General features: G+C 41.8%; 1 protein-coding gene across 11 annotated transcripts in view; it reads left to right on the plus strand.

Annotated features, from left to right (window-relative positions):
- The window catches only part of DOCK10 (dedicator of cytokinesis 10), a 216,096-nt gene extending 198,066 nt beyond the window's left edge, over positions 1–18,030 (plus strand). For 6 of the 11 annotated variants that reach the window (XM_064372937.1, XM_064372936.1, XM_064372929.1 and 3 more), the window contains 6 exons: positions 4,927–5,073; positions 8,442–8,652; positions 10,200–10,390; positions 12,561–12,661; positions 12,857–12,995; positions 14,180–17,376. In XM_064372937.1, the coding sequence (XP_064229007.1) occupies positions 4,927–5,073; positions 8,442–8,652; positions 10,200–10,390; positions 12,561–12,661; positions 12,857–12,995; positions 14,180–14,368 (978 nt within the window). In that variant the 3' untranslated portion in view covers positions 14,369–17,376. Of the gene's footprint in view, positions 1–4,926; positions 5,074–8,441; positions 8,653–10,199; positions 10,391–12,560; positions 12,662–12,856; positions 12,996–13,619 lie in introns of all 11 variants that reach the window. The other 5 variants (XM_064372939.1, XM_064372931.1, XM_064372934.1 and 2 more) reach the window with 3 other exon arrangements.
- The last annotated feature ends 294 nt before the right edge of the window (positions 18,031–18,324 follow it).

Genomic DNA, 18,324 nt, shown 5'->3' on the forward strand with positions numbered 1-18,324 from the left:
TGTGTCCCTGTAAAACCCACCTTTTAATATCCAAGTTGACGAGTCTTGCATTGACGTGAAAAAGATTATGGAAATGCAATACGCAGTAGGCTGTTTGCCTGCACAGAGGGCTTTGGGTATATTTTTTAGTGTCCCATGTAGACCACTGCTCTCATTTTGTAGTTTTGGCTGGGGTATTTAATACTAATTGTGTCTGTGATGAGACAGACACTAGAAAACAAGTTTAAAACTGATCGTTCATAGCAGGAACTTTAAAAAAATGCAAGTCTTGCACAACATGAATTGTCTAATGCAACACCCGGCATCAGCATCAATGACTATGGAAATTTGACATATAGCAGCCTATACAAAGTGTCCTCCAAAGTGTCCCTGAAGTATTGATTTCCATGGTAATGAAACAGCAGCTGTGAGCAAACATCAGCTGTAATCAATAAAGTCCTTAGGTGCTGGTATTTAACATGAAAGCAAGTGAATATTCATTACATAACTTAAAATATCAGATGCCCCTGGTATTAATTAAGTAAAAGAACCAGGAGAATTTTATTCTAGCCACCAAAGGACATAGATTGCATAATTTGCAGACACACCTCTATGGGTGTACCTGCATCTCAGGATCTTAATAAAAAAGGAATTCCGGGCCAGGTGTGGTGGCTCACGCCTGTAATCCCAGCACTCTGGGAGACTGAGGCGGGTGGATCATGAGGTCAGGAGTTTGAGACCAGCCTGGCCAATATGGTGAAACCCCGTCTCTACTAAAAATGCAAAAAATTAGCTAGGCATGGTGGCATGCGCCTGTAGTCCCAGCCACTCAGGAGGCTGAGGCAGGAGAATTGCTTGAACCCAGGTGGTGGAGGTTGCAGTGAGCCAAGATCGCACCACTGCCCTCCAGCCTGGGCAGAAGAGCAAGTCTCTATCTCAAAAAAAAAAAAAAAAGGAATTTGAAGGAGGAGGGAAGGTGCATGTGTACTATGGAAAACCACCATCTCCACTTTGGGATGTGAGAAAGTTCTCCACCTACAGGAAAGTCGCTGATCTAGGCCACATATCTATACTGTAGAGTTAAACATCGTAGTTGAGTTCAGATTTATATGCTAAGAGAAGCTACATGAATGCAGAGAAATGATGTAGCTTCTCTTCTCTTAGCATTTAGCCTAGTGTCGACATTTTCTGGCCCATCTTTTGTAGACTAGGTTCTTCTTCAAATGCTTTCTTCCCTTTGTGAACTTTGAATGAGTCTAACATAATAGCAGGGGCCCTTCTATTTGATGTCGCAGTGATGAACCAGGGACATTACAAGATTCTCAAGTACCTGCAAAAACATCTGAGAAGGAGTCAATGCATTTAGTTGTCAGTTTATTGAAGTACATTTTTACCATAACGTGTTGCCTTAAAGTTTCCTAATTCTTTCAGTCCTGGTTTAACTAGGGTGTGTTGTGTCCTAACCAGAGCAGGTCAAGGTGTTTACTGCATTGCAAAATGACACTTAAAAAATCAAACCAGCAAGGGAAGAGCAGAGATCACATTTCCCATTGCCTTGAAAGGCAGTCAGCTTTTAACCTTGGGGCTAAAGCAAAAGAGAAACTGACCCTGGTTTTCATCACTTTGTGTCCCTGTTTATAAATCATTTATATCATAGGCAGAGCTGAAATTGAAGCCTTCCTTCAGACAGTGTCTGTAGCTCAGTGGGCTTTGCTTTGATAGTTTCCCTGGGTATAAGGTAAGCATGCATTCCAAATATTTTCAGAGCTGCCATTTGTCTGGCTTCAAAACTCTTTACAGAAACCCCAGTGGACAGCAGATTAAATGCTTTATTCTGCTCTTCCATCTCCTTCTTACTCATCTTACAAAATAGGTTTACATTTCCAAACTCTTTTTTTAAAAAAAAGGGTTCCAGCCGGGCGCAGTGGCTCATGCCTGTAATCTCAGCATTTTGGGAGGCCAAGGCAGGTGGATCACCTGAGGTCAGAAGTTTGAGAGCAGCCTGACCATCAAGGTGAAACCTCGTCTCTACTAAAAATAAAAAATTAGCCGGGCGTGGTAGCAGGCACCTGTAGTCCCAGCTACTCAGGAGGCTGAGACAGGAGAATTGCTTGAACCTGGGAAGCGGAGGTTGCAGTGAGCCAAGATCACGCCACTGCACTCCAGCCTGGGCGACAAAGCAAAACTCTATCTCAAAAAAAAAAAAAAAAGTTCCAGTCACTGATTGATCACTTACCAAAATATTGAAATGAGTTTCAGTAGACCTTTTAAAATTAAAAAAACTGCATTGCCTAGGCAAGAGCAGTTGAAAGTATGTATTTTCAAGCACTGAAAACTGAGTTAAGCTGCATAAAAGCAGAACTCAAATTGATGTATAGATACACAATTTTTCAACATTGTTGCCATCACCACCAGCATCATCATCATCACCATCCTCAACACAGCTAGCACTCACCAAAGGCCAGGTGTTTACCAAGCGCCGTCCTTAGAGCCTCCCAATAGGCTGCTGAGTCTGAATTTTCCCATCCCACAGCCCAAGGAGGAGGGATGAAAGAAAGTCATGGGCCTTGACCAAGGCCGCAAAGGTCATGATGATGGCAATTTTTACCTGCCTCCCAACATTCATTTTTTGCTCACTCTGGATTCAGAAATTTGTCAGGGGAAAAATTTTACAGTGAAAACGTGTCTTTTTACTAGTTTTCACGCTATGGTGAAGAAGAAAAAAATCTTTTCCTGAAACTGAGAGACATTGAGACATTTTTCTCCTTGAAATTGAAGTTGCAAATGTTCCTTCAGCTTTGGCCCCGTGAGGATTCTGCCTGAAGGCTTCAGAAGTCTTATTTCTCTGATGTGTCAGTCTGTCAATTATAGCCACTACCTCCTGACCTTGAATCAGACAAAACTCCACAAAGACAGCAACAGAGAAAAACATAGCGGCTGGAAGTCATGTGGGAGTGGAGTCAGACCTCACTACCCCTACAAAGTCTACACGAATGACAGGAGCTGCTTTTCATGCATTCAACATCATACGACACTTTGTAGCAGTTTGGGGTCAAGGCACTTATAATTACTCATATTTTGTCTTGAACATTTCTCAAAGAAATTGTTCAATAAAAACATCTTTATGTAAAGCCATGGACTATTTTTCAGTTATACTGGTGCGCGTATGCCTTTTTAAGATGTGTGCCCTTTGAGAACTCTTTGATTCATCTGCTTATTCAACAAATAGAGTGACCCCCTTCTTCAGACCAGGCATTGTGCTAAACACTGGGTAGGCAGTGTGGAAGACGCACTTCCTGCCCTTAGAAGGCCCAAAGTCAATTAGGGAGGTGTGCAAGGAAGCAGGCCATTACCTGATTGGCAAGAATTCTGCTATGGAGTTAGACTTTGTTCATTGGCTTCTGCAAAGGTACAGCTACTGCCCACTTAGAATACAAATTACTCTGTTAAAGATTATCCCATTTACATATATGAAAGTGCTTTTGAAGTATGAAGTATCATATAGATGTAAGTTTAATCAGTATTCTTAGATTGTCTCACATTAACCATGAAAAAATATAGCACTAGAAAATTTTGTCTATGCTTTTTTAACATATGATTAATATTTTTTAATAGTCAAAAATGATTTTTTGGTATGGCTAAGTTTTCTTTTGACGTCCAGTGTCTTCACTTAGACCTCAAAAGCCATTTCCTTATGGGTCGGCTCTACAATCAGAAGAAACCAGATATAGCCTGTAATCCCAGCACTTTGGAAGGGTGAGAAGGGTGGATATTCTGAGGTCAAGAGTTCAAGACCAGCCTGGCCAACATGGTGAAACTCTGTCTCAATTAAAAATACAAAAATTACCAGGGCGTGGTGGCACACAGCTGTAATCCCAGCTACTCGGGAGGCTGAGGCAGGAGAATTGCTTGAACCCAGGAAGCAGAGGTTGCAGTGAGCCGATATTGCACCACTCCACTCCAACTTGGGAGACAGAGCAAGACTCCACCTCAAAAAAGAAAAAGAAAAAGAAAAGAAAAGAAACCAGATATCCTTGGGTTCTTAACTCTGAGCTTAATCTAGTATTCTGAGGCCACATGTATTCCACAGGAAAAATGCTTCTTTGTCTCTTCAAAGAGAAGGAATTATAAAGATTGCTTCACTTAGTTATCTTCAGAGAATAGAATCTTCTCTTCCTGCTGCTTCAAACCAGAAAAATAAATAATAGAGGCTAAAACCTACTTGCTCTTGCGGAATAAAAATGATGATGTGGTTGCCATTTTTAATCCTATAATGTCTTCCTTTTCAAGAATGTAAAAGATCTATTAGTAAAGTAAATTGACTGATTAAGTTACCTATAGCTGAGTTTCACAGGTCTCTGAAGTCATTGATGTAAAGTTATTTTTCAAGTAGCAGTGCTTGGGAGCATAACATGTAATTTCTGTTACAACAACCATATAAAGTATTGTGATTTTCCATCTAAGATTATTTGGGATACAAGTTACCCATTTAGATAGCTTTACATGCCATACACTGTTTCCTATGCTAGTTTCAAAGACTTATAGATCTTATTAAAAACGATATTGATTGCTCTATTTGAATGCTGCCAAAAATTGCTCCATATTTCATGTTCTACCCCCAGCTGCCACAAGAGGGCATTCTTCCCCAAAATATATGCAAGTAGGTATTACCATTGAGTTCTACAAATAGAGAAAATATTTGTGAGATATTTCAAGAGTTTCTTTGGCCTGGTTAGAAAATATTTACATTAATGTCTGATTAAAAGATGACATCTTATTTTCTTCACTTTGTTTTCTTCTCTGATTTTGAATTTTATAGGGTGTTAACCAATGGATTGGATGACAACCAAAAACTCAATATATTTTTTAAGTAAATGGCTTTCTGTTTTGCTTTTGATTTATGATTAGCATTCTCTAATAAAATTGGTGGTTCATTATGTTCCACAGGGCTTTTTTGAAGAAGAAGAAGGTAAAGAGTATATTTATAAAGAGCCTAAACTAACAGGTCTGTCCGAGATTTCCCAAAGATTACTCAAGCTCTACGCAGATAAATTTGGAGTAGACAACGTGAAGATAATCCAGGATTCCAACAAGGTAGAGGAAAATCAGTGTTCACGCAAGTGCTAAGAATTGACTGAATTTTTTACTCTTTAACTACATTAAGTTTTAATTTTCTGCCTGACGATGGAAGTAAATTACCAAAACGATTTCAGATGTTTTGCTTGTTTCTCTATTGGTTGGTTAGCTGGTTGGTAATTTGTGGGGAGGAGGGTCAAAAACGCTATATATGTTTATTTGGGTAACTTTTAAAAAGAGCTTAGTAAATTCTCTACATCTCCATTGGTTACCTGCATTTGAACAGCAATCAAAGCCTTACAGTAATTGGGCTCAGTGGTGGAGTTGGAGACAACAGCAAGTTGAAAATATTTATTCAGTCAAGGAAGTCTTTCTAGGCGTATTAGTCAGGGTTCTCTAGAGGAACAGGACTAATAGGATAGATGTATATATGAAAGGGAGTTTATTAAGAGAATTGACTCACACGATCACAAGGTGAAGTCCAACAATAGGCCGTCTGCAGGCTGAGAAGCAAGGAAACCAATCTTGTCTCCCAAAACCTCAAAAGTAGGGAAGCCTACAGTGCAGGCTTCAGTCTGTTGCTAAAGGCCCGAGAGCCCCTGGCAGATCGCTGAAGTCCAAGAGTCCAGAAGCTGAAGAACTTGGAGTCTGATGTTAGAGGTCAGGAAGCATCCAGCACAGGAGAAACATGGAGGCCAGAGACTTAGCCAGTCTAATCCTCCCACGTTCGTCTGCCTGCTTTTATCCAAACTGCACTGGCAGCTGATTAGATGGTGCCCACCCAGATTGAGGGCAGGTCTGCCTCTCCCAGTCCACTGACTCAAATGTTAATCTCCTTTAGCGACACCCTCACAGACACACCCAAGAACAATACTTTGCATCCTTCAATCTAATCCAGTTGACACTCAGTATTAACCATCATACTAGGTCATACCAATTTTGAAACCTGTTCCCTATAGTAGAAGCAGACTTGCCAGTTACATTACATAAACTTTTGAACATCCAGTTACCCTCCTCTTGGCTACAGAAGGCAAATACTTACCTTTTCTCTTAGATTACTCAGCATCTTCTTATACACTCTTTTCAGTTAGCCAACCTCTATCAAATGCCTACTGAATGCCAAGCCCAGACTGGGAGATGAGGCGCACAGACTATCTTCCTTCTGGAGTTCACAGTTCACATGGGGCTAAGAAGAGAAGGACTTGTACAAACAGCCAGTTAAATAGATTACAATAAAGTATCACCAGAGAGTTAAAGTCCAAGTTGTACAAAGAAAGCTCAGGGCAGGGACCTCCCTTAACAGCTAATTCTTGATTGGGCAGCATTACACAGAGGGGATGATGTTTAAGTTAGTTTGCTGGAAGCAAAGAGCATGCTGAGATGCCCAGCACATGCAATGATGGGGAGGAATGAAAGGGGGAGATATGTTTAGAGAATGGCAGGTCTTTGAAACACAGGTTGGACAGAAGAGTGTGTCAGAAGATGGAGCTGGAAAAGATGGTTTGTGTCCAATGCCATATAGTTCTATTGGGCTATAGAAGAGGTCTTTTTTTTCTGTCCTCTTTTACAAGCTCAAGTTTGGAAGCATCTGGGCATGAAATCTTTGAGTCTGGGCAGAAGTTTTTGTGAATGTGTTCATCCTTCTCCTTCTTAGCTTGATGGCTACAGTCACCTTCCCCAGAAAGGCAGGCAGCTGGAACTACTGTGTTAGTGGTTCTCTTAAGTAGAAAGTGTGTACAGAGTTTTGGGAGTGGGGTGGGGGGATGAGAAAATGCACAATTTGGTATCAGAACAACTTGAGGGTTCATTCCACCCGCCCACCACTTACCAGCTGATGATCTTGGATAAATTAGTTCGTCACTCTAAACCTCTATTTTTGATCTGTAAAATGGTTACAACTATACCCACCTTACAGTGTAATTAGTAGCAGCATTACAAACAAATTCGGGGGGTCCCTCAAATCTCTGGGACTGGATAGGCAGTGGATGGGTAGACAGATGGAGAAAATTGGAAGAAGTTTTAAAATTCTTCAAGGTTTCATTAGAAAAGAGGCTGAGAACACCATCTCTTCCAACTCCAAAGGAGAGCAAGTGCGAGTTCTGGGATTTTCTTAGTACCGCCAGCCTGTCTTCCTTGCTGTTTGTCAAATTCACTCACCAAAGCAGTTTGTTTAAAAAAAAAAAAAATGCATACCATGACTTGTTACAGGTAAGAGAAGGAACCTGACATTAAAAGTACAAAATTCTGCAATCATATAATAGGCTTATCAGCTAATCTGCTAAATTAGACAGAGAACCTCCCAGTGGCCCCAGTCTAGATACATGGGTAAAATCATAGAGGGACAAAAAGATATTTTTTAAAAGTTTTTATTCGAATTACTCTCAAAAAGCTTGCATTCTAGGGCTGGGCGCAGTGACCCCTGGCTGTAATCCTAGCACTTTGGGAGGCCAAGAGGACAGATCTCTTAATGCTAGGAGTTTGAGACCAGCCTGGGCAACATGGCAAAACCGTCTCTCTACTAAAAATACAAAAATTAGCTAGGCATGGTGGCACATGCCTGTAGTCTCAGCTATTAGAGAAGCTGAGGCAGGAAAATCGCTTGAACCTGGGAGGTGGAGATTGCAGTAAGCTGAGATTGTGCCACTGCACTCCAGCCTGAGAGACAGGGCAAGACCTTGTCTCAAAAAATAGTAACAATAATAATAAATAAAAGAAAAAATAAAAGAAGTTTACATTCCAGACAAAGGAAATTGGACATTCATTGCAGAGAAAAGAGAAAATAAAGGACTAGGCTGGGCATGGTGGTTCATGCCTGTAATCCCAGCACTTTGGGAGGCCGAGGCGGGCAGATCATGAGGTCAAAAGATGGAGACCATCCTGGCCAACATGGTGAAATCCCGTCTCTTCTAAAAATACAAAAATTAGCTGGGCACGGTGGCGTGTGCCTGTAGTCCCAGCTACATGGGAAGCTGAGGCAGAAAAATCACTTAAAGCCAGGAGGTGGAGGTTGCAGTGAGCCAAGATCACGCCACTGCACTCCAGCCTGGTGACGGATCATGACTCTGTCTCATTTAAGAGAAAAAAAATGAATGAATGAAAAGAAAAAAGAAAGGACTAAATAACATGCCACAGGCAGGCACGTCTGGAAGAGCCTCAGCTACTTGGCGAGCTGGCTCCAATACCACCTCTGCAGACCTGGCTACTCAGCGGCAGTCCAGCCTTCACTCTTTGTGATCCTGCCCAGCTCTGAAATGATGTGACTGCTCATTTTTCTCCAAGGGCAGAGGCACAGTCTCCTTGGGATGCAAGCTGAGGGAATAGGAGCTTCCTGCTTTCAGGAGCACTCCAGGGCTTACTACTCACATTGCCCATATCTGTTAACACAGGTAAACCCCAAGGATTTGGACCCCAAATATGCCTACATCCAGGTGACCTATGTCACGCCATTCTTTGAGGAAAAGGAAATCGAAGACCGGAAGACCGATTTTGAAATGCACCACAACATCAACCGCTTTGTCTTCGAGACGCCCTTCACGCTGTCGGGCAAGAAGCACGGTGGTGTGGCGGAGCAGTGCAAGCGGCGGACGATCCTGACAAGTAGGTGCAGGCAGCTGGGCCACGCGTGTGGGCCCCAGCACAGGCCCCTTTATAGGGCTGGATCAGTAGGAATCAAGGATTATTTCAGTAGTCCTGCAGACAGAGAAGTACCCAAAATGTGCTAACTTGGAAATATTTGCCAAGAAGAGATTTCCACCTCTTTATTAACAGAAGTCAACCAGAGGAGAAATTGTCAAGAGTTGCTTTGCATACCTACTCCCTTAGGTTGTAAGTCTGAAGGGTCTTGGGGTCAGTGCCTCGGGAAAGACACAAAGCACTCTGAACTTTCCTCTCTGAGTCCACCTTCAGTTGCTTCTGGGTTAACAGCTCTCATCATGTCCTTTGGGGCAAGATTCTAAACCACTCTGGGATTCAAATTCTTCATCTGCAGAATGAATGCAGATGTCAATGTCCGATATCCCTCCATGCACTCTCTCGATCTATGCTGTGAGCTCATCATCCTTTCATTCCCTCAGCACGCATTTAATGAAGTCCTACTAGAGGCTGGGCACTGTTCTAGGTACTGGCAATGCGAATGAAACATGATTCCTGCCCTCAAGGTGCTCACAGTCTGGTAGGAGAAAGAGCCGAGTAAGGCAAGAATTTCAGGTGAGCAGAGCAGGAGAAATGAAACGAGCACCCAGCAGGGGCTCCTAAGGCTGGCTGCAGGGAAGGTGAGTGAGGGCAGTCTGCAGGAAATGATGGAAATCAGTAACCTGCTTTGAGAACTGGGTCGTCCTGGATGAGGCCACAGCCTATCAGTAGCACTGACGTCTAAACTGTGACAAGCATCTGCCTTCCATAAATATGTCCAAAACTTTTGTAATAAAAAAGCCACAACAAAGTTGTGTCAGTAGATACTATTTGGTATACATTTAAGCATTCTGTATTGTGGGTTAGTGTAGTTTTATATGAATTACAAGTTGCTGTGGAAGCTATCATCTTTTCAGTGTTTAGAAATTCTAAAGGCCTGGCTGGGCGTGGTGGCTCACGCCTGTAATCCCAGCACTCTGGGAGGCCAAGGGGGGTGGATCATGAGGTCCAGAAATCCAGACCATCGTGGCCAACATGGCAAAACCCCGTCTCTACTAAAAGTACAAAAAAATCAGCCAGGCGTGGTGGTGCACGCCTGTAGTCACAGTTACTCAGGAGGCTGAGGCAGGAGAATTGTTTGCACCCGGGAGGCGGAGACTGCAGTGAGCCCAGATCATGCCACTCCACTCCAGCCTGGGTGACAGGGTGAGACTCTGTCTCAAAAAAAAAAAAAAGACAAAGAAAATTCTCAAGGCCTAAACAGCTCTGAGAATGAGGGGCGGTTAGCAGTGAAGGCAGAAGAGCACACCAGCTCAGAGGAGTTCGGGCAAAAGCTAAGAGGTATGAGAGAGGATGACTCCTAGCAGAAAAAGTAACTCCCACGCGTGAAAAGCATGCAGACTGGAAGGCGCCATGTGCCATGAAATGATACATGATCCTCTGGTCCTTCAGGGAAACCCTTGACTCTTCACTGATCCTTAACCCTGAAATCCTTTTGTATGTCTTTTCTGCAGCGAGTCACCTGTTCCCCTACGTAAAGAAGAGAATACAAGTCGTAAGCCAATCGAGCACAGAACTGAATCCTATTGAAGTGGCAATTGACGAGATGTCCAAGAAGGTTTCTGAGCTTAATCAGCTTTGCACAATGGAAGAAGTAGACATGATCAGACTACAGCTCAAACTGCAAGGAAGTGTCAGCGTGAAGGTGAGTGAGCATTGCCCAGGGCTGAGATGCACATGGCCAGTGAAGCCTGGTGTAAAGTGCCTGGGGAACTTTGTTCACAAAGAATACAAGAAACAGTTTTCTATTTGTGAGAATAGAACACCTTTATGTGGGTCTTTAAAATTGCGTCTAGTTATCAATTTACATTGATTTACCCAACACCTGTAGATATGCCTTTCTTAAGTTTAGCTGAAATAAAATTTCCTCTTCCTCTACCCTGCTATCCCATCTTCTATGGATAACTGTGTTCTATATCTGTATACTAACAAATGAATTAACTAATAAAGAAGCACCACATTCTTGTACACACCTGTCATTAAGAGCCTTATAAAATTGTTCTGAAAAAAATCCAAGAAGAATGATTACTAGTTCATAAAAGGTGCATGCATGTTTATCTGTCAGTCAGAGTTGTGACAGGAAGCAGACAGCATGCTCACAGTGAGTGATTGAGGAGGACAGAATAAATAAAATGTTCGCAAAAGTGTGTGATGCATTTGGGAAAGCCAGCAAGGCTGGCACGAGGGCTGGCAGCACTCAGAAGGTGTGACCACGTTAGACCTGAAGATGCAAGGAGGGGAGGGTTAGTGGAACCAGACAGGGGAGCTGAGAGGTCCGTCTGATGACAGACAAGCAGACAGGAGTGGCCTCAACTAGCAACGGAGAGGCTTCTGCAAGAAGGAAGCACCAGGGCCAGACAGGTGAGGCAAGTAAGGCACTCACCTTGGGCACCTAATTAAAGGGAGCCCCACGTAACTCAGGAATCAAGGCATTAATTTTATTTACTGTATTAATAAATTGATGCTAAATATTTATAAGGAACAAAGTAATTAATTGTTAAATAAAGGAAGATCAGTAGTAGCACCCTGCACAGCTATATTGGAGCCTAAAAGTCAAAGACAAAATTAGTGCTACTGATCCTGACACTGACCACCCTCTCCTCTTCCCCACCTCTCTCATCTGTGTTCCCCATGGGCTGAGAAGGCCAGAAAGCAAGAGAGCCATTGTCCTACCCCATACAGGCTGACTTCCCTAGGCACACAGCTGAGTGGAGGGAAGTGGAGATTGGATCTGGAGAAGCAAAAGATGCTACACTCTGTACCAGTGACTGCATCTGCCACACTGGCCATGCCTGCTGGTCACAGGCCACTGAAGTCAGCTCCCTTCTTCGTTTTTTTCCCTTTTTCCTTCCCAAGCCCAACAGCCATATTAAAAGCTTACGTGCACTAAGGGATGTGGACTCCCGTACAAGTGAGGCCATCCATGTGCATGAGCATGAATTGAACCCAGCATTGTGCATTCATTCAGCAAATCTGATAAATGCCTCCTTGGGCCAGAATCTAAGCCAGACCATCAAGGGGAACCCAGTGAAACGGTAATTCCAGGGCAGTGCCCCCACCACTACCACTGTGCATTATCCTTTTATAATAGTATGTGTTTATTTGAGTGTTAATAGAAAAAAAAAACAGCACTTCAAACATTTGATTTTGCAGATGTTAAATTTAAATAAATATATTGGAGTTAATAGAAGTGAGTCTAGTTTTAAAAGCTATTAAGAAAACAGCAGATTTGGTGGTTGGGTCATGCCTGTAATCCCAGCACTTTGAGAGACCAAGGTGGTTGGATTGCCTGAGGCCAAGATTTCAAGACCAACCGGGACAATGTATCGAGACCTCCGTCTCTACAAAAACTTTTTTTTTAAAAAATTAGCCAGGCATGGTAGCAAACACCGGTAATCCCAGCTACTTGAAAGGCTGAGGCAAGAGGATTACTTGAGCCCAAGAGTTTGAAGCTGCAGTGATCATGCCACTGCAGTCTAGCCTGGGCAACAGAGTGAGACCCTGTCTCTAAAAAAGAAAAAAAGAAAGAAAGAAAATAGCAATTCATGCAATGGGCAGATACGGCAAAAATTGTGAAAGGGTTGGCAAAGGACAAGTTTGGGAAGTTTGTCAGTGAAAGGCAGAGCTCAGACTCATGCTTTATTGAGAAGCTGGAGAACAGCAGATCAGTCAGGTATACAAATGAGTAGACTAGAAGTCAGTGTGTGAGATCAGGGTACCACGCTATTACTGCACAGCTGCTACTCCTTCCAGCTGTGGAGAAGGCTCCATGGAGAAGGCAGACCATCCTCTACCAATTCTCTTCTCCTCAACAGGTTAATGCCGGGCCAATGGCCTATGCACGAGCTTTCCTTGAAGAGACCAATGCAAAGAAGTACCCTGACAACCAAGTAAAACTTCTGAAGGAGATCTTCAGGTAAGCTTCTCTTTGTTGGAATGTTCTTCCTTGAACTTCCTCAGATAGGGGGTCCTGAATCCCCCAAGAAGCCACCACACCAGAACTCACAGAGGTGGCAGAGTCCATCAGCAGCCCGACTCTGAACTCACAGTCACTGAACTCAGTGCCACTTCCCAGGGCTGGTTTTTAATGTGTTTAATGCTGTCGCTAAAGGCAATTTGCAGATGCATGTGGGCAGGCCCTTGACGTGAATGAGCGCCTCATCAAAGAGGACCAGCTGGAGTACCAGGAAGAACTGAGGTCCCACTACAAGGACATGCTCAGCGAACTCTCCACAATCATGAATGAGCAGGTGAGCGCTCTTTGGTGCACACGCACTATCAGTGGACAGAAAGTCCCTTTCACCCCCAGTGCCAGAAGAATGGGAAAGAGGCTCTTTTCTTGCTGCAGAAATCACTGCATCAGCGCCATGTTGCTGAGTTGTTCTCTTCCCCATGCACACCACCCTCTTGCCCCAAAGCAGAAGTCAGGTTGGGAGAAAATCTGTAGAAAAAGATTATGAGAAGTCAGACACTTCCCACAGTTCACATGAACGCTTGTTTTTCTAGACTATGTGAGTCCCATTAAACACTGAGGAATACTTGGTGGTATTCCCACGAGGGTTGCTCCCACCCTCTGCCATCTCTGGTTAAGGAGCTCACAACCCCGAGACTGGCTGTGATGTGGAGTTCACAGTTGAGGGGGTCTCTTCACCACACTCAGGAAGAACCCCAGGACTAGTCATGGCTATTTACCACCAAGACTGCCTTACAGAGGCTGGACCTCCTGCAGATGTGCAGAATTCAGATAAAAGTCAACCACCCACCCACAGGCAAGTCATCCATGACGTCTGGGATATATGCAGCATGTTCTGTAAGGCTACACGCAAAATGTGGGCATTCAGTCATCTCAGTACTTTTTGGTTAAAAATCAACAGGTTAAAAGCCAAGTACTGCTTCCTGGCCGAGTTCCTAGAATCCGTACCCCGACACTCTACCTGGACATCTCATCGTCCCTGCTCCCCTGCAGGAGTTAGATGTGTTCTCTACAGAAAAACTGAGGGACAGAACTTGAATTCTTCTCCTCCTGTAATGCTTCATACATGGTAGCCACCCACTGAATACGCACTTCCCTTGTTTTCCTTAAATGGCCTGGCACCATTAATACCACCCACAAACCATGAAGTGTGTTGTATGAATCTGTTTTTTCTAACTGCATTTCCCATCTTACTTCTCTTCTTTTTTTCCATCTTCTTCCATCCTGATTTTTAGTGGAGATAGTATTGGTTTAGGCTATTTGAAGGGTGATCAGAATTAAATATTCAGGAGAGATGACCTGATAGAAAAGAGAAAATCATAAATCTGGGAATGAAATAAAAAGAGCAAACAATGGATCTGAAAGTTCGGGAAGGTGGTGAAGGAATGTTTGTCTCCAACTGTAAATCACATCTGACCTGGAAACTTTGGACAAAAACGCTTTTCTCTTTTTTCCTGGCAGCTCTGTCGAGGTCCGTGTTTGTACAGCTTCTGTTCCTCTGTTTCTAGTATTTCCCTCAGTACTGTAAGCAAAAGTGGTATGTTTCTCTTTCTTTATGTCTATTCCGTCATTTGTGGCTTTGTGGTGTACCCCCTTCTTCCTAGCCATTCAGTTTCTCCAGTCACCTCCATAGTGGCTAGTGCTCTCTAAGTTCTGTTTAATTAGAACAATTTCATTTACATTTCCAGGTAGGTCGATGGGGGAAAAAGTCTTATGATTAAAACTAAAGTTCACAACATAGCTTTTAAAATGAAAACTCATACTCCAACTTCTAAAATATATTTGAGCTGATTTGTTTCCAAAATAAAGATATACTATACAAAAATGTGCTAAAACAAAAGTATAAAGACAAGGACCAGGTGATTAGGGGGAGAGAAAAATCATTTCTTTTCCTGGACACCTTTGCTAAAAGAAGCAAAACTTGGCTCTATGCCTCGTGGAAACTGACACAAAGGAAAGAAACTGGTGGATTGCACAGGCCTTGTTATAGAAATAGATCTGTAAAAAGGTCTATCTACAGGAAAGATACATTTTCTCCTAGTCCTGGACTTAAACGGAGATTTGTCACATAGGTCTCCCTCTGTGGGAATACCTTCACATACCTATCTATTCATGCACATATTCTGAAAACAGGTACATAAAAAATTACAAAGAAGAAAAAATTCTATTGAATGTTTAAAAATAGGAACAGGCTGGGTGTGGTGGCTCACGCCTGTAATCCCAGCACTTTGGGAGGCCAAGGAAGGTGGATCACCTGAGTTCAGGAGTTTGAGACCAGTCTGGCTAACATGGTGAAACACCATCTCTACTAAAACTACAAAAAAATTAGCCAGATGTGGTGGCAGTAATCCCAGCTACTCGGGAAGCTGAGGCAGGAGAATCGGTTAAACCCAGGAGGCAGAGGTTGCAGTGAGCCAAGATCACACTATTGCACTCCAACCTGGGTAACAAGAGCAAAACTCCATCTAAAAGAAAAAAAAAAGAAACAATAAAAATAGATAGTTAGACATCAAAATATAAAAAAGAAATAAAATAATAGGATTAATGTGTAAGCAAACCCAGGTTTGGCTACTCTCTGCTCAAAAGCCGAACACTAGAAGTGAGAGTTGATGGGAGGAAAATCAGGTTTATTCAAAGAGCCAGCAAACACTTAGAAGGTGAACCAGCATCCTAAAGCACCATCTTAACTCAGTACACATTTTCAGCTCTTTTTATGTTAAGGGAAGGGAGAAAAGAAGGGGGTTGAAATCAAGAACTGTCTAATGACCACAGACATTTGGGCACCGGCAATGGTCTGAGGAGGTTGGGAACCACTTTGTCCTTGGTCAGGTCACAATGCTCCTATAAACCTTTAACAAAACATAGTCAGTTATTTACATACTTCTTTCATCCCATAGTTAGTTTTAAAAACTACATGAGGCTGGGCACAGTGGCTCACGCCTGTAATCCCAGCAATTTGGGAAGCCGAGGCAGGCAGATTGCCTGAGGCCAGGAGTTCGAGACCAGCCTGGCCAACATGGTCTCTACTAAAAAGACAAAATTGGCCGGATATGGTGGCATGCACCTGTAATCCCAGAGACTTGGGAGGCTGAGTCAGGAAATCACTTGAATCCGGGAAGCAGAGGTTGCAGTGAGCCAAGATCGCACCACTGTACTCCAACCTGGGTGAGAAAGTGAGACTCTATCTCAAAAAAAAAAAAAAAAAACTACGTGATTGCTGTTTTTTCAGATTATATCAGTGCTGTAAAGTGATCCCAGCCTACATGCAGGAATGGGTAAAGGCCCCATGATTAAAACTAAAAAATGTAATTATGTTTGTTCTTTTGCTGTTTCAGCTACATTTGCAATTCATTCCAAAGTGTCTAGAAGAATATTAGCTACAGGAGTATTTTGAAGACATTTAGTTAATGAAGAAACTTTCAATATAGGGAAAGAGACAAAACAAGATAGAGTGGATGCTACTATGTAAAATGGAGATGTTGAGATAAAGTAGTTTGAGTTGTCACTGACCAGCAGGCAATAATTACTTTTATAGGTGCCAAAATTCCATACTGTTTAATAAATGGCAAAAAACATAAAAGCCTTCTGTGACTGAGGCCAAAGTAAGGCATATAAGCATTCAGATTAAACCTCAGTATAAGATGCCCATTTGGAATCTGTTTCAAAATTCAGTAAGAATAACAGAATAGTGAAGTCAACTGTGATGATGGGTATCAAATAAAAAATGCAGAGAAAGTAACAGACCCAATCTGGTGCGATGCCTAGCATAGGTATACGCACCTGGAGTCTACTCTTTGAACATATCATCGGCCAGATTACTTATTCAGAATTTGTGATATTGACCATAAAGAGAATTTATTGGTAGTATAGGATATGTAGATGCTGAGTGCTCTTTGGGGAACAGAAGTAGCAATTCTATCTTGAAAGAGGAGTAGAGATAAAGGTCATGGCACAGTAAGACAATGTGTGAAGTTAGTGGAAAAATCTTCACAATTAGAAATGTAATTAATTTCTCTTCTGGACAAAGACATATTTTAGAGGTATCTGGAGTTTCTGTTGTTATTGTACTTAAGTGTCATTATTTGAGTCAATCTGATAAAGCATTTTTTAGACACACGAGCATTATTTTCTTTTTTTTTTATTTTCAAAATTAAAATCAGGTCAAGACCTTTTTTTTTACTATATTTCCTTTTATGCAAACACTTAAATAAGGTTTCTAATGTTCCCCTTTTTCAGCAGATGCTGACAATATAAATTATAAACTTTTAGAATAGAATAAAATCCTGGAATTACTCAGATATATTTGTAAGTTTCATCCAGACATTTATAAATTTATATCAAATAGCAGAAGAGGATTGTGAAACTATTTTAACTTTCACCAAAACGGCTAGCGCATGGTCTTGGGGAAAAATTCTTTAGATCTACTTTGATATGTATCTTTTCATAATTTGCATAAATTATCCTGTGGGGAATAAAAACCTCTATTCTGGGTTCTCATTTTGTGTTTGGGATATTAACATTAACCTCTGTATTATCTTATTTCATTGTGCTTTTTCCTGTCTTAAGATTACGGGCAGGGACGACCCGTCAAAGCGCGGAGTGGAGCAAACCTACACTCGAGTAATTAGCAAAGCAACTCCGACCCTACCCACCGTCTCCATCTCATCTAGTGCTGAAGTCTGAGGGGTCTGCAGCATCAGACCCACCTCTAAGAGAACTTTCTAAATTTGCAGCTAATCTCGGGGAAGAGAAAGATAGATTTAATTTATTTGAAGTTTTCATGGTGTTAATATTTTTGTTTACCTCGCTAGCTTGAGAATTTTGCCAGCCTCTGAATTTGCACATTTTGTATAATTTTTTTCTTTGAGCAGTGTTGATCAAGCCAAGTTGAATATTTGCCATGAAATTCCAGTGAATGTGTAGCTCATATGCAAACCCCAAGTTTGCTGTCAGATATATTATGTTCAGTACCCTAGTCCCAGTACACAGATTTTAATGGTTAAAGTGAATGTTTTTGTAACATTTACGCATATTTCAGATGTAAATAAAAGATTGTAAAATATACGGTTTTTACCAAATTTAAAAGATCCCTTTTAGTTAATACTGTGACAGTACTAAAAATATATGAATAAGGTTTCAGATACCATTATATTAAAATATTTGTGTATGTGTACAAAAGTGTTGATAAATACTAATCTTTAAAATTTGCGGAGTTTCTTTATTTATAATATATGTGCTCTTAAAAGCAATGGGATGTGAAATTATGAAAGTATTTTGTTGTTCATAGAAATAAAAAAGACAGTTACTTTGCATTTGGTTTCCCCTTGAAGAGTGGGTGAATTACTGAGAAAAATGGTTCATTGGCTATCTACCGAATGCAAATCTAAACTCAATACTTATGATGCCGTGCCAAGAAGCCAAGAAAGGACTCAAGTCTCAGCTAAGAAGTTCCTCCAAAGATGAACTGGGAAGATCAGAGGTTTCCAAATGAAAGAGAGACTTAGAATGACTTGGGAAAAATATAATGAATCCGAATCTTAGGGTTTGTAGAGGTTCTCAGAGGGATCACAAATGTTCCATTTCTCTGCTCTAACCTTGTGTTAAGA

This window comes from Aotus nancymaae, unplaced genomic scaffold (genome assembly GCF_030222135.1).
Source record: "Aotus nancymaae isolate 86718 unplaced genomic scaffold, 86718_ANA_hifiasm-v0.15.2.pri h1tg000008l, whole genome shotgun sequence".
In the NCBI taxonomy this organism is placed as follows: Eukaryota; Metazoa; Chordata; class Mammalia; order Primates; family Aotidae; genus Aotus; species Aotus nancymaae.